Source organism: Cardiocondyla obscurior, linkage group LG21 (genome assembly GCF_019399895.1).
Source record: "Cardiocondyla obscurior isolate alpha-2009 linkage group LG21, Cobs3.1, whole genome shotgun sequence".
Lineage (NCBI taxonomy): Eukaryota > Metazoa > Arthropoda > Insecta > Hymenoptera > Formicidae > Cardiocondyla > Cardiocondyla obscurior.
This window is the reverse complement of record NC_091884.1, coordinates 2,092,090-2,107,652: the sequence shown is the minus strand read 5'-3', so window position 1 is coordinate 2,107,652 and position 15,563 is coordinate 2,092,090. Positions and strand designations below refer to the sequence as shown.

At 42.3% G+C, this 15,563-nt stretch overlaps 1 protein-coding gene across 3 annotated transcripts in view; it reads left to right on the top strand.

Annotated features, from left to right (window-relative positions):
• The window catches only part of Stet (stem cell tumor), a 330,475-nt gene that overhangs the window by 297,718 nt on the left and 17,194 nt on the right, over window positions 1-15,563 (top strand). For all 3 annotated transcript variants that reach the window (XM_070670576.1, XM_070670575.1, XM_070670577.1), the window contains one exon: window positions 8,153-8,265. In XM_070670576.1, coding sequence (XP_070526677.1) covers window positions 8,153-8,265 — 113 coding nt within the window. The remainder of the gene's footprint in view (window positions 1-8,152; window positions 8,266-15,563) is intronic.

Genomic DNA, 15,563 nt, shown 5'->3' with positions numbered 1-15,563 from the left:
GCGATCATATCGAGCTTACCGGGATATATCCGGAGAGAAAAGAATGTAAGAATAATATAAAGGAAAAGAAGCAAAAGGAAGAAAATATTATAAACATGTAGTAAAATAATACAGATGAAGGAAATCAAATATGCATTATCAGAGGGATTCGAGAGAAAGCTTGCAGCGTATTTTGCTACGGGCGAGAGATTTTTCCTTTATATTTAAGATATTGATTTGTTATCGTGCTCGCTGGAGACACGATAAAGCCTTTTGACGTAAATATGGGGAGAAGGAAATTTAGTACGCAAGTTTAATTAATGGATCTAGCCCGCGTTACTTAAATCCCTTTTTCCTTCGCAGAAAATTTTTTCTTAATTGCGGGGGGGTAGTAGGTATATTGTGGAAGACGCTCACGCGTAAAGACTTGTTGGAACTAAACAGATGCTACTCCGAGCACCTGCGATCAACCACCTGTGTCCATCGCGGGCATTAAATATTAAACTACTCGATGCATCATTAATAAACGTAGTCAATTTTGTTCCTCGTGACCACGCGTCACGTCGCGCCGCATTGTTCGATATCGATTCGATTCGCGTATCGCGTAAGGGCGCAAAATTGGTGTAAGCTTTTCCGGCACGCGTTACTCTCCCGCGCCGCGAATAAATGGAGATCGGTGAGAAGGTGACGGCTTTCTTCGCTCACAGCTATTTTTCCGCATTGCCTTTTGGTCTCATTTCCTTGTCTCTTGCTTTATCTTTCCAGTGGTCTTTGCCTTCTCTCTCTCTTTTTCTCTCTCGAATTATTATTATTTTTTTCTTTTCTTTTCTTTTTTTTTTTTTTTTTTCCCCTATCTTTCGCTTTTCTCTCGGCTCCTTTTCTCTTGGCTGACATTCTCTTGGACGCATCAACATTTCCGTACCCGCACTCCTCCCTACCATAAAAAGAAAAGAGATCGAGAGATGAGATCGTACGGCGGGTTCGTCGCTTCGTCTCTCTCCTATCGCCGACGGGGGTGGAACTTTTCAGCGCGCGAAGCTCTCTAAATTATTCATGGAAACGCCAGATAAGACGACCGTTTTCCGTACGTGCGTATGGAAACGGCGATAAGAGTGACCTCACCGCGCTGTTTTCTTTTCTATAGAAAGCGTGCATTCGTCCAATCTACACCCCCGTCCACTTTCTTTCTCACTCGCTACCTCCTTCTCTATTATTCCCTTTGCTCTTCCTCATTCTATTTCTGATATTAGGCACTCTTTATTTCCGTCGTTCCTTTGATTTTTTTTTTATTTCTCTTTACACGTCGCAGTTAGAGCTGTCTCCGTTTCAGCTTCCCTCGCGCTACCGTTACAGCTTACATTCGTGAACACGTATCATTAACATTTCTTTTATTAACCTTCCTTTCTTTTTTTTTTCCTCCTCTCTCATTTCGCGATATTAACCTCGCTACTTATAATATTACATGCATCCTTTCGTTACTCGCGTGTAATTTGTTCGCGTTCGCAGTCCTTTGATGCTGCTGCCACTTAATACTTGCTTAGTGCACCGTTACGTCATTTTTACCGTTACGGTATTGTTCAAACGGGACTCGCTATGTAATATCCTTCGTGTTTCCACTCTCTTCCTTTTAAAACTTCTTTCCGCGATTTCTCGATCTCCGTCTTTCTTTCTGCCGGGTTAAGTTCCTTCGTCGATTCGCGCCACTCGCGGCTGGATTATTAATGCGAGCAACGCCCCGCGTGCGTCCATCAAAAGTCATTTCTCCGAGCATTACGTGATCTCGAAAAAGCTCGAGAACGGTGAGATACGTGGTAACGCGCGCGGTAAGTTCAAGATAAATTTCGTAAAAGCTGATGAATTCATTCGGGAAACGGATCCGCGGGGAATATACTTTACAGGCGTGCGAGTAGACAATAAGTTTTAAAATTGCGTTTCAGGCAAATTGTATAATACAGCGAAAAATAATGACGGCAGAGCAATCGCAGTTTTTTTTTTTAATTTTTATTTTATTTTTTTATTTTATTTTATTTATTTTATTTTTACTTTAACTCGCGCTTGTGCTATCGCGTCGGTTTAGGCTTGCCACGTACGCGCGGGCCTCGCGTGCCTGTTCACGCTAATTGGTATAAATCGGGGTTATGATAAGGCGATATAATGCATCAGCGGTGACACACGAGCTGCCAGAAGAGACCAAAAGCGCGATCCATAATCGACGGGTAAAAAGCCTGACGTTTCAGCCAAGCGACAGGCGATTAATTATAAAAACAAGATGGCCCGGCGCTATCGAGCGCCTTTTTCCGTCTCCGCGTAACGCCCGTTACCTCCGCCAGACGTTATCGAGCTTCTCCCCCCGTTATTAATGTGAAAACTGTCTTTGCCGCCGTGCCTCCAAGTAGCGTCTCCGTTCTATTTCTCCGTCTCCTTCTTCCCCGCTTCCTCTGCGTTCGCGCGCGGTGCCCGTGAGAAAGCCGGAAACGCGGAAAAATCGAGACAATCGCCGTAATTGCGGGAAGTCAACGCGCGTGGTAGAATTGCCGCTGGAGCTGCCGCGGGCACAATGGTATCGCCGAGCTCCGCAAAATGCGAGCCACGCCGAAAGGATTGGCATCGCTCGAGACGGAACACGCTTCCGTATTTCGTCGCTCGCGATACATCGATTCGCGAGAATCAGGCTTGAATTCACGGGGATCTTTTGTTGCGTCCGAATTGCCGTCGGGCATGCACACATCCATGTCCAAGACACGCGGGGTCGCTCTTGATTTTTTATTTTATTTTTTAATTAATTGCCGTTAAATTTTTAACGAATGGATATAAATATGTGACATATTAATATTATAATCGTGATAATATATGTATATTTCGAGTGGAAATTAAGTCTTCTAACCGTTGTTCGATGATTAATTTTTAACTTAATCTAACTTGCGCTAAATTGCCGCGGTCGCTGACCTCCGGGCCCGCCACGTGGACTTGCAGCGTGGCGGCTGCCGGCCGATGTAAACACACGCACGTGCTCATACTTCCGCGGTGGACAGCTGGCCCGGCGGACTCGGCAATCGAGCGCGCGTTACATAGGTCAGGACGCGCAATAGGCTAGTACGCGACGGAAAACGTTTAGATATCTAGCTGTTTTAGCTCGTTATTAGCCAGGAATAATTGTCTTACCACATGGCCCCGCGCTAGACAGTGATTTTCTCTCTGGCCGGCGTCGAAAATTCAAACAACTGTACTATAAAAAAAAAAATCATCGTCTTAAAGGAAAAAATTGCAACTAATTTTGTTATATTATATTGTACATATTTTTTATAAAATTTTTCTTTCGCGTTTTTTTTTTAATTATTTTCTTGGCATCTACAAAGAAAAAGTCGACTAGGATTTTCATTAAGCATTTTGTATTATGTATTTTATTACAAGCGTGCTCGATTCTTTACAATAAAATTTACATACTAGCGACGCAACACGCAGACGTAAGGTAATGCACCGTGTCTTCGAGAGAACGCTCGCGAACGTGGCATTCTTCGAGCTTCGTAAATCATGCCGAAGTTCCTTACTGAAGAAGGAGGAAAAAAAAAAGAAAAAAAAAAAGGAATACGCCCGAATCTCTCTCGACTCGTAACTCAATTTAAATAACGATGTCCACCATCCCATCGCTTTTATAAGCCTTCGTCACTAGCGCGCTGCCGATGCGGCATTATGCATGCGCGACGAGCACGGCGACACACCATTATACCGCGAGTCCTTTTAATGTCGCATAAATGCGCCGGGAGGCTGTAGCTCCTCCTTAATATCGCCGGGAAGCGATATCCCTCGCTCCTCGTGCACGCGCGCCACGTGGACCGAAACTTTCGCCAGCCCCGTCCTTCCGTGAGAATGAAAATTTTCGTGGCAGGCTGCCAAACAAATTACGCGTCCCCACGCGATCGCATTCCGTCTCCATTTCGAAAGCGATTATTACGGGATTGCAATTAGTCGCGTGTCAAATATTACGAAAATCAATCGACGATATATCCACGCGTATACGCAGAGCGAAAATACCTTGACGAGGATATTTTAGTACTCGGAATAAAGTAAGGTTTATGAGTTTGGAAGACTCGCGGTGATATTTGATTAAACGTTGACGATTGAATCGCGCTGAATTTCCTTTATGTTCGATCGCTTATAACTCGAGAAACTGTCAGCGCCACAAACTGAAGAGAGATTGACGCTGAATTAGTCAAAGAATCTGTCGATAGAATTAAGGTGGAGATTTCCCCGAGACAAACTCCGCCGGCTGCTGAGGCATCACTGTCGACGGGCTCGTCCACGCCTTCGTCTTTCGTAAGTAAGAAGTTTTCGGCGCGTAATTAACTACTAGCAAGTAGTTAGAGGCGCTGACGAAACCACTTGCGCCCATGGAACATTAGAGTCAACTTGCTCGGGAACTTTATCCCCTCGTTCTCGCTTCATACGAAGTTACCGGCACCGACTGTGTTCGATAATACTTTTGATCCGCTTACATGACTCCGGCTCCCCGCAAATTATCGCGAATTGTCGAATTAAACGCAGTCTGCTAGATATGCCGAGATCCTATTAACCTTGTCACTTTTTAAAAGAAAATTAAAACGCTCCGTTAATTTATTCTTTTCTTTTTTTTTTTATTTATTATTATTTTTTAACGACCGAATTCTTTCTTTCTACAAACATGAAGTCTATTCTTCCTCTAATAAAAGTTTCAAAGAATTATAAAATTTTTAACATTTAAATCCTATAAGCATTTTTTTTTTTTCTTTTTTTTTTCTCGGTTTGAAATGTATTTTGCTGCAAGTTTTTATAATTCAAGGAAAGTACATTTGAAATTAAATAACTAGCGAAAAGAGCTTTACATATCTAAACTTATTACAGTTTATTCCGTTGAGAATACTGTTCACTAGTTCTGAAGGCAATCTAAATATCGATCACATTGTGATTCATCGTAAGTACGCAATCGTCGAAATTGGAAACCCCTTGGTCCTTCTCCTTACCCGGACGACACGGCGAAAACGATAAAACGAATAGATACCCGTCGCAGGAGGCCGGTTACCGTCATTCGTATTCGTCGGATGGAAATTCGGTCCTTGAACGACACTGCCTCCGCCTGTCGCGGACCAAAACAGATGGCCGAGGAAAAAGCTGTGCGAATAGGGAAATCATACGCGCGCGAAAATCGTGAAATCCACCGTAATTCGTCCGCTGTCGCAATGCGAGAGATTCATCTAATTGGTATCCAATTAACCGAAATTGGCGCGGTCGATCTGAGAACCTTATCGTGACTCGAATGTCTTGAGAGGAGATTTTGCTAATTGCGAGAGGCGCAGGGCATTGTTCAACGATAGACGTCGTTATATTTATCGAACACATCGCTATGCATATTGATTTCGTTGAAGATTAATTTATGCGGCACGTACCCGTCTGATTATTCATATGTAATGATGAAAAACTCGACAATGCGCTTCATTAAAATAAAGAGAATAACGTAAAGGTATACGCATACAACGTCGAGCGTTTCACGTAACCAAATAATTATAAGAGACTCCCGAGACTTCAAAAAAAAAATTGATAAAGTAAGACCGTCGCCCAAATATCCGATTGGAAGTTTTATCGGCGGATCGCGTCGATGGGCAAAGCCGAAAATTTATGAAGCGTCCCCTTCGACGATTCGGACGCGCGGGACGCCTCCTTACGCGCATTCCATTACCGATGATTACATTCTGAAAACGTATCGCCGGCCTATATATCACGTTCGTCCCGCCGCGGCGACGACCTCCGGCTTTCCGCCCCCGCGGTCGCGGGGCGTCGCGCAATTTGCATTCGCGCGGCAACGAGGCGGCAAGAAACCCGTTGGAATTCCGAGCATCGATTTAATTCTGACCTAATCACGATTGCCTCGCTTGTCCCCTCTCTTGCCTCCCCTGGCCTCTCCCCCTTTACTCTTTCCCTGGAACGACTTCGTTCTCTCGGTAATAGCGAGCGCCTCCAAGATCGTGGCGTCCATTTCTGTCGATGAGGTCCGATGGTGACCGGCGAACGACGTTCGAGCGTTTCAACGATCGCATTCTTTCCCGTTTGACCGCATTGCGACAGAGCGCACGACGACTATTAGACCCCGTACTCGATGCAAATTGGTCGCTTCCTAGGCGCACGTCGCGGTTACACGACTACGGGATACGCAGGCTAATTGCGGCCGACAGTGTCCTGGTGCAAAGAGATTTCCACGGAATCTGTCCGCTTCTCTCTTTTTAAATCGAGTCTCGTTTCACGAGGAAAAATCCGACGAGCGCAGGAGACTCACGTCACCGATTTAATGGATAGCTTAAATTAAGAAAGTATATATCGGGATCCGTCGCAGCTTTTATCGGTGTTCAATTTTTTCATTAACTGTCTTTTTCTCATTTTATTTTATTTTTTTTTATACCGCGTTGTACTGATAAATTAAATCGTAACGTAACGAGGAACGATGGAACGAAAATCTTTTGTGAGTTAAAAATTTAAAAGGCTAAAGTAGCTCTTGACGGTATTTTATAACGTAATTTTCTAAGAAATTAATTTATTCTCTTTATTTAGGATTGCGAAAGACTGAAATGTTTCTTGAGAAAAAGTCACGTGCTGTACCTTAGAACTGGAATCGAGTCTTTCATTATGATGTAATCAAGTTTTGCTGTATTACAGTAGAATTATTTGTACTATAATAAAAGATAATAGCGCAGCATTTGTCGCGCGCTCTCACGACAACCCAGATCTCGCTACCGTGTCAACTGAAATCGTCTCTCCGAGATTTTCCACGCTCTCGAGCGTGCGACGCGATAGATAAGGAGAACGATCATTCTCCGAGCTTAGAAAGTTTTCGCCTCTCTCGCTACGAGATAATATTCATAATTGCTCTACAGTTTCTTTCCTCCCGGGACTTTCTTTCGCGCCGATAGTCACGGCTGGTCGGCCGAATTATCCGAAGATCAACGCGTCCCGATCGTATCCCTCTTCTTATCGCCGGCGTTACTTCGAATTTCCGGCGGTTTTTGCTGCCAAATTTTCCCTCCGGCTTGCGGCTCGAATTCCGACCCAATGGCGACGAGAACACCTCGCGAACGTAAACGTTTATTTTCCCTTCGTTTTATTCGCGTTACACGGTATTTTATGAAACTGCGAAACTACCGCCGTTTCTTGCGAGATTTATTGTTGCCTCCTACTGACGTCGCGTCCGCGCTCGCGCTCGCGAGATGTAATAATTAGTCGGCCAAAGTTTCGCGATAACGGCGAGGGGGTGGGGGAGAGAGAGGCCGGGTATCGGATTTTCGTGCTTCTGCGGCCCAGAAGTCGCTGATAAAACTTTCCTCCGACCGCGGCTGGTATCTCGCAATTATTTCACTCCGCTTTCCGTAACCTTCTCGGCGGCACTCTTGTCGAAACGACGCCGCGAGCGAATAAGAATATTGTTTGGCCCGCGATCCGCTCCTATTTTCGTTCGAGGTGGAGTGAGATATAATTACCGTAATTCCCTCGGCCGTGCCGATAACCGAGGATCGTCTGTCTACGCGGAATTCACACTCATTGCATTTTCGACTTTTCCTCGCCTCCGGCGTTCGCGGCCGCTCCCGACGTCGAGTCTTATCTGCCAAAGGCAAAGGAAATATCGCTAACGAGATGTTCCTAATTAAAACTACAGCCGACTGTCCGACGGCGTTATAATTCGCGATTAACGACAACTCCCTCCCTCTCTTCGTTTATACCAGATCTACATTGCAAACTTCTGAGGTCTTTGGCAGCTTCGAGTTGTACCCGACGTGTTAACTCCGGCTTTCGCGGTTAAACTTCGCGACAACGAAAGGAGAGATCAGTTTCCTGCACCTAATTATTTTATAATACAGAATATCGTGCCGTCGACCGACCGCGGCATGTCTCGCGCTCATATAATTTCTCTCTTGAGCTATTTTACGACAATTATTACGTAATGCGTAGCTTTCATTGTTAAGGGCTCTATGATAATTATTACGTCATAAGCGTGTGCCAATTCTTTAGACCCTTGCGTGAAGATTTACGCTGTAATTAAATTAAATTTCTGGCGCACCTCTTGCTCCGGCGGAACAATTGACGTGCCTTGGTAATTTACCACGCAATCACATATTTTTATTTTATTTTATTTTGTATTTTTTGTTTTTTTCAGGTGGCTTCACCTGCTGTTTAACCTGGGGGTACAGGTGGTCGTGGGACTTCCCTTGGAAATGGTTCACGGAAGCCTGAGGATCGCCGCGGTTTACATGGCTGGGGTTCTTGCCGGTGAGTAATGTCGTCTGCAATGTGAATTATGTTATGGTGCATCTACGATTTATGCATCTACCTTAATGTTCGTTTAACCATTGCGTTTCGCTACGCGTCGGATCAGGTCGAATTTTGACTTAAAATAATTATCTATTTGCGAGAGCAATCTACTTCGAGTAAGTTGCATAAATTTTCTATAATAACGCTTTATTCTTTTACGATAAAGAAAACTTAAAATATTTCTTTACGCTCGTTATTTCGTAATTATTTAATTTCTTATCATGTAGTAAATACCATTTTATGCACTACAGCAAGTTAAGTTGATAACGCAGTTATCTGTTCTCTTTTTTTTTTTTCTATTTTCCTCGCGCAGTACTAAATTTTCTTCTACCGAATGTGTGTTCTTGCACAATTCGAGAAACACCGGGATTGTAAATCCGGTACACATATACTATATGCACGCCGGATATATCACGAAACGCGAATACCATAACTGAGGTCCAAAACGTTCAAGATATACAGGGTGCTAATTATCTGAACATATGCTGCCCGCTATAACGAGCCGTTTTAATTAAAATTCGTTAATGTTAATATAAGTACGCTGACAGCTAAATAATGAAACAGGACGCTTTCAGTTTGTAATTTTGTGCATTTTCCAAATAATTATAATAACCCGATATTGCCAATGTTTCTGTCTGCGAACCGTTTTTTTTTTCTTTTTTCTTTTTTTTTTCGTTTTTAATAATTTATCGTGCTGAATAAAAATATTAATCTCTATCTTCGTACATTGCCTTTGTTACATTGTTATATCATTTAAGAATTTTAAGCTGCAATACTGCTACTTTCACATTATAGCGTTTGTTCCTTTTCTAACCAATTTCTGTGCAAAACATTTTTGCATATTTGTCGAGACAACAAAGGCAACCGAATAATTCCGGTAAATTGTTCTATCTCGTGTGTACGTGCATGTGTATACGAAAACGTGTACACTGGGATACGTGTGCGGGCAAAGGTATTTGTATACATCTGATCGTCATTTGCATAAATTCGATTAGACGCAGATCCCGAGTTATTAGCGGTCATGAAAGTAAAACGTGGCAAAATGGACCGCATGAATAATTAACTTTAGCCGGACGGGGGACAAAGAGGATTCAGGAATTAGATAGAAGAACCAAGATATAGGAATTTCAAAGTAGCGCGACGATGTTACTACTAGTTGAATATTCTCTTCTTTTTTATTTTTTTTTTAATACATTCACGTTATTATAATGCAGTAGAAAAAGTCCAAAAATATATGTATACGTTGCGAGTGCAAAGCAATGTAAACGCTATAAAGATTGTCTCGAAAATGAAACTCGGGAAAAATATCGCGTAGTAAAAAGCATATATATTGCAATCGTAAATATAAGAGTAAAGAAAAAAAAAGTTAAACGATACGCTAAGGGTAGATGTGATAAATCGTTTATGTACTACAAAAAAAAAAAGGAAGTACGGAAGCTGCGAAAGTAGAAGAGGGTATTTCCTCGCGCTTTTCACGCTGCTGCGATTCACGAACGAAAGGGCCGTCCGAGCTCGTCTGAATCCCGTCGACTGCCATCTCTGTTTCTTCGTCGTTTTCATATCTCGTGAAATTTCCCGATTGCACATTTCCGATTGTCTTTGTCTAACCGTGCACTCGCGAACGAATCGACGGTGCATCTCCGTCTCCGTTCCCCTAAAATCACCCGCAAGAATGCGTCGCGGCGACAGCTTGTCTGGGCCCACCGCGACGAGATTACTTTGTATGCATCGCGGTCGGGACGATGTAATGCGATTGCAACGACGCAAGTGCAATGGCATCAACATTCTTGGTCCCTTCTCCCTTTTATCGAGCCAGCGCCTTCGCGCACCTCGCGCTCCCTCGTTCTTCTTCTGACCGGCCGATTCTTTTAGTAGGAATCGAATTGTGACGACAAATTCGATCAATCTCGAACGGGAAACATTAAGTTTTTTTCCGTAAATGTTTAAAAAAAAAAATTAATTAATAATAATACGCGATGTCGTCAACAATTTTACATGTCGTCACTTGTTCAAATTAATTACTGAAATGCCAATAATATATTAATTAATTCGACAATGTTTATTACGTCTTATTAAAATGATGTAACATGTATTATTGTCGCACACTTTTAAATGAAAAATAATATTCGTACATATTACTGGGATTGGAAATATTTTTATTATTTTTCTTTTTTTTTTTTTTTTATTCAAGAGTTAATATAGTCGATCATATTCGTCATGTACTGTTTCAATCATGCGTGTACGTTTTAAATACATTTTATTGTTATAAAATAGCAAAAATACGCTGGTTATATTGCGTGCATTAATTAATACATTGCAATATTGAATAAAAAGGACGGGAGGGAAGGAAAAAAAACGTGCGGAAACATAATCATCGAACTAATAAAGCATGTAAAATCAACGTTTTAAATTATATGGTTGGTGCGCCACATGAGAGTAAATTATTCTCAGTGCGGCGTGAAACAGGAGTAGCTTATAAATGCACTTCTCCGAGGTGGCGCGGATTAATGTCGTTTATGACATCGTCGCGCTTATTGCTAGCTGCGCTCCCTGTCCTCTCTATTGCTCGACCGTTTTCACTTGGAAATTTGGAACGTTGAAACGAAGTGCACTAGGAGATAGAAATTTATCATCGTATAAAATTCGCAAAATAAACCATTTCGCGCTAACACGCGCATAAATAAATTGTATGTTATAAACATATACGTTTGTTTTATAAAACATTTTCTGTTGCTGAGAATAAGAGTAGATGATCTGATTATTAAAGCTGAACGTTGATAACGTATCTCGAAATTATTAAGTGTAAAATTAAATGTTCTTTTTTTTTTTTTTTTAAATTATATTTAATCGTCGAACTTGTCAAATATTATCAAACTATCGGTTCGTTTATTCTGAAATTAATTTTGTCTCGTTGAATTTTTCTGCGACGTGCTCGCATGGAATTGATAACGGCTTCGTGTCGAAGCGCCGTCATTATCGTCATCGTCGTTGTTCTCGTCATCGTCGCCGTTCCCGTCGTCGCGACGCTGCGGAGTCGTTTGCGTGACACTAGCAATTATACGACGGTATTTGCATGTCGTACGACGCGCCTCGTTGTTCGTATTCACGACTGCGTGTGGCCAGTCCCCGGTGCATTAACTCGACTCGAAGATAGCCTACGACAACTACAATAGCGCACCCAGTCGATATTTTAAGTTCTTTTTTTTTTTTTTCCTCTTTTTCTTTTTGCGCGCTTGTAACTTTTCTTTCAGCACGAGATCGCGTTGTCCCGGCTCGTTAGAGACTCTCCAGCCACTTATTTCTTTCGATCATCCCGGTACGGCGACAGCGAGGGCTTGATGATCGAGAAAAACTTTAAATTAGGCGACGAACGTCAAGTCTGCGGGAAAAATCTCGTCGAGTTGTCGTTGTTATCGATAACAATTTTATTTGCATTTCTCTTGCACTGCGCATTTTTTACTTCCTCTCGTATCATTGTTAAGTACGCATCACACGTGTACACTTTTATCGTTTCTTTCTCCATTTTTGAAAAAAAAATATATTTTTTATTTTTTTAATGGACATAACTTTAACAGCCAATCTTGCTGATATTGGTGAAATGCAATTTACTCCATTTCGAGGACGCGATACGTGGTTTTCCGAAGTCTGATCGTGTCGCGCTAACTCGCGGAAGAGTGCAATAGCCAATTTCATCGGAAATTAAAAAAAAAAAAAAAAAAAAAAGAGTGGAGAACACAAAGGGATAGCGATAGTGAAAGGCGTTTACACTACATTTTAATCGCGAAAAATACGAATGCACTCTATGTATCGATGTGCTGATGATTTTGCTTTTCTTGCTCGCCACTTTTGTGTGCCCATGCAAATATATCCGCACGTGTGTACGCACGCGTATTGCGCGTACGCGCTTATGTGTTGCGCGCTTTTCTCTATCCCTCTATCCGTTTTAATATTTTCAGCTCAAAAACGCCGGCGGACCTAGCTTGCCGCCATCGCGTCAAAGGGATATTAAAACAACGGGACGAAATGCGGGATGTACAAAATGTTGATACTGGGGCGAGCTCCTCGCTTTCGATCCGGAATTTTGCGTGTCGATGATCGCGCTCAGGATGCCGAAAGTTTCGCAAAAATGCGTGTGCGCGAAAGAGAAAAAGGGTAGAGAGAGAATTGGGTGCAAATAACGAGCGCGCTGAAAATTTCAGCATTTTTGAATCACCGCTCTCCACGAGATTGAATGCTCGCAGCCGTGAATTTTTTATTTTTGAGAACCAATCCGACTGTTGTGCGGTGGATATAACTACATAGGAACGTTAACCGCGTTAGGTTTGAACGAATAATTTTCGAGCAGCATTGCGCTCACTATATTAATGTGAGTATTGTAATTACGTGGGAACGATCTAGTACGGGAATAGCGAAAGGCAGAAGGATCTTTGGCACGGCGTGAACGTTAACAAAAGCCACGTTTCCAATTTATTTTGTCGTTGAAAATGTATTAAATTCAACAGCGCCATGAAGTAATAATAACCGTAGTAAATTTTTTTTTTGTTTAATATTAAAACGTCATTACATTTATGTTACACATATTTTCCGCGGTCTCTGCGATAAATATTGAACCTTCCTGATATTCTATTACCAAATAATTTACACATATGTTCGATAAATAAAATACTCAACGAAATGATAAATGTTAAGGGCGTTATACATATTATATTTTTTTTTTTCCGCAATTACGTTATAAAAAAAAACGTTTATTCTCGTGACATACTTGCGATACAATTGCACATATTAATAGCCGCAGGCGCGTAATTAATAAGTATTACAATTTTTTTTTTTTTTTCCATTAAATGATGCGATTTGAATGTTCCATAATCACTCAAGAGTGAGAAGTCTCGCCGTCGCGAACAGGATCGCTATAAAAGAGAAAAAGAGCGTCAATGTCGATTCATATCTCTCATATTCCGTTGCTACATATGTACGTCAGAATCCCGCTATCATAAATATCGCCGCTGTAACCATAAAATTCCAACGACTTTTCGTCCTTTTTTTTTTTTTTTTTTTTTTCTCCTCGACCTCCGGACGTACTTCACACATTATATTTTATGCATCGGGTTACGTAAAAACGGCGACGTTCGTACGTACGTTGCGCGTCGTACATATGCTCTCAGGTCGGTATACCTTGTTTAAAAGTGAGTATATTCATGGCGCATTACTCGCGGAGGCTAGATGCAAAAACAGCCGGCATAACTGCATCGACGAAGATATAGCGATGGGATCGATGCAAATTAAAAGGGTTCTTTTTTTCATTTTATTTTTAATGAGGAACTTAAATAAAGCTGCAACGAGATCGGTTCGCGTACCTAACAGTATGCCATTCCGTTGCGCTTCTTGTATTTTGTAGTACGAACGATATTCGCGAATTTGAGTAAGCTTTTACATTCGATATTACTCACCCCGAACGTTTATCGATTCGAAGCTATCGATCCCCGGAGCCGTTCGGCTGTTCGGACGGCCGTCGTACCTCGTTTGCGCGAAAGCGACGTGGCTTAGAATTTCGCGCGGTGGCACGGCAGGACCGGGCGGCGAGCGCGTAACGGGAATAGGAAAAGGGAGGAGGCCTCGCATTTTGTCCCTGTCCTCTCGCCGTCGCTTTCCATTCCCGTAGCTTTTCTCGCTCGAGAGCTCTTTACGAATGCAACGGCGCGCCCGCACTCCCGTAGGTATAACAGTGTACGCTCGATTTTCCATCTCCTCCCGCACATCCGCGCCGCGTTCCTCTCGCACGATAATCGCCTTTGTTCCTAAGGGGCTTGCTCGCGAATGTCCTTTCTTTGTTAACAATCGCGGATTAAATTGGTGGATATCTAATTGGCGCCTGATTAATGTTGCCGGCGCCGTTTCTATATTGCGGTTTATTGCGAGAATCCGTTATTGTTACGCTCGCGAATGACGAGCGGGGGCAACGATTGCAAAATAGATTGTCGGCGCAGGCTTTTATACGAATAACGAATGCACGACTTTAACAGGGAATCTGACAAGCGTGAGGGACAGTGATTGTACATGTGACTCGTTTAATACAATTTAATTTTCCGCCGCGGATAATGCTAAGGTTTGTGTAATTAATAGGAGGTAATGCGCTATATTATTTTACTTTTGTTCGCGGAGAGAACGTTTCTAACGGGCAAAAATATTTTCTCCGGCGCTATGCTAATGAGAAAATAACGGAGTTTCTAATTCAGTAATATTTAGACGACGATTAATAATTTGCATGCAGAATCGTGGGAATTCGCTTGTAGGAAACGTAACGTTCCGAAACGTTTAGGAACAAGTGCGCTTTCATATAAAATAAAAAATAAATATAAAAAAGAAAAATAAAAAAAAAAAGGAAAGAAAGAAACGTGGAAAAATGTGCCGGTACAAGGTGCACGCCCGTATCCGTGACTCACGTCGGCGTCTCGCTTAAGTGGTTAACTACTAATTTTTTAACGCCGTGAGATCGTATCGAGCTGGTTCTCTCGCCGAGCAGCGAAAGAAAACCTCCGACGCTCGTTGTTTTCCAGCCATTTCATTCCGGCCGTCCCATCCGTTTTTCGCCTCCAGAGAGGGGCTCTTTACGAATGCATCGACGTGCCTGGCACGTACGCATTCTAAAATGTGCGCTCTATTTTCCCACCTGCCTCTCCTCCACCCCGCGCGATACGGTGGAAAGCATTTTATTTTGCGTCGAGGTACCCGCGTTTCTCGCGATCCTCCCCCCCGTTTCCCCGCTCGGAGCGCAGAAATTACGTTAATAAAACGCAACGTCGTCGATTAATGCTTTTTTTTTTACAATGTTGCTGTATTATTGTACGTTGTATAAGATTTTAATGCCGGCAACTGAACATGAATGTACGTTAAAACGTAAAATTTCAACTTTTCTTTTAACGCGGAATTAACAAAAGGATTAAGAAAGTCTATTATACGGGAACGAAATAAAAAGCTAGATGTTCTTAGAGAAAGATGTCTGGGATATTAAGTCTTTTAAGTTACAAGTCTTTTGACTCGTTTCGCATTTAGCAATCAGATCTATTGTCGTATATATTATATTCTTTGGGAGGGAGGTGTGCAAAATTCCTTAGAATTGGAAAACGACAGGAATCATACGAGCGCTTGGCATCTCCAACACTTTTCGTGTCTTTTTTTTTTTTTTTTTTTTTTTTTTGCTATCGGACGCTGCCTCCGTGCTGGTTTCGCTGCACCTGTTGCACGTCGCGCCGTTTGGT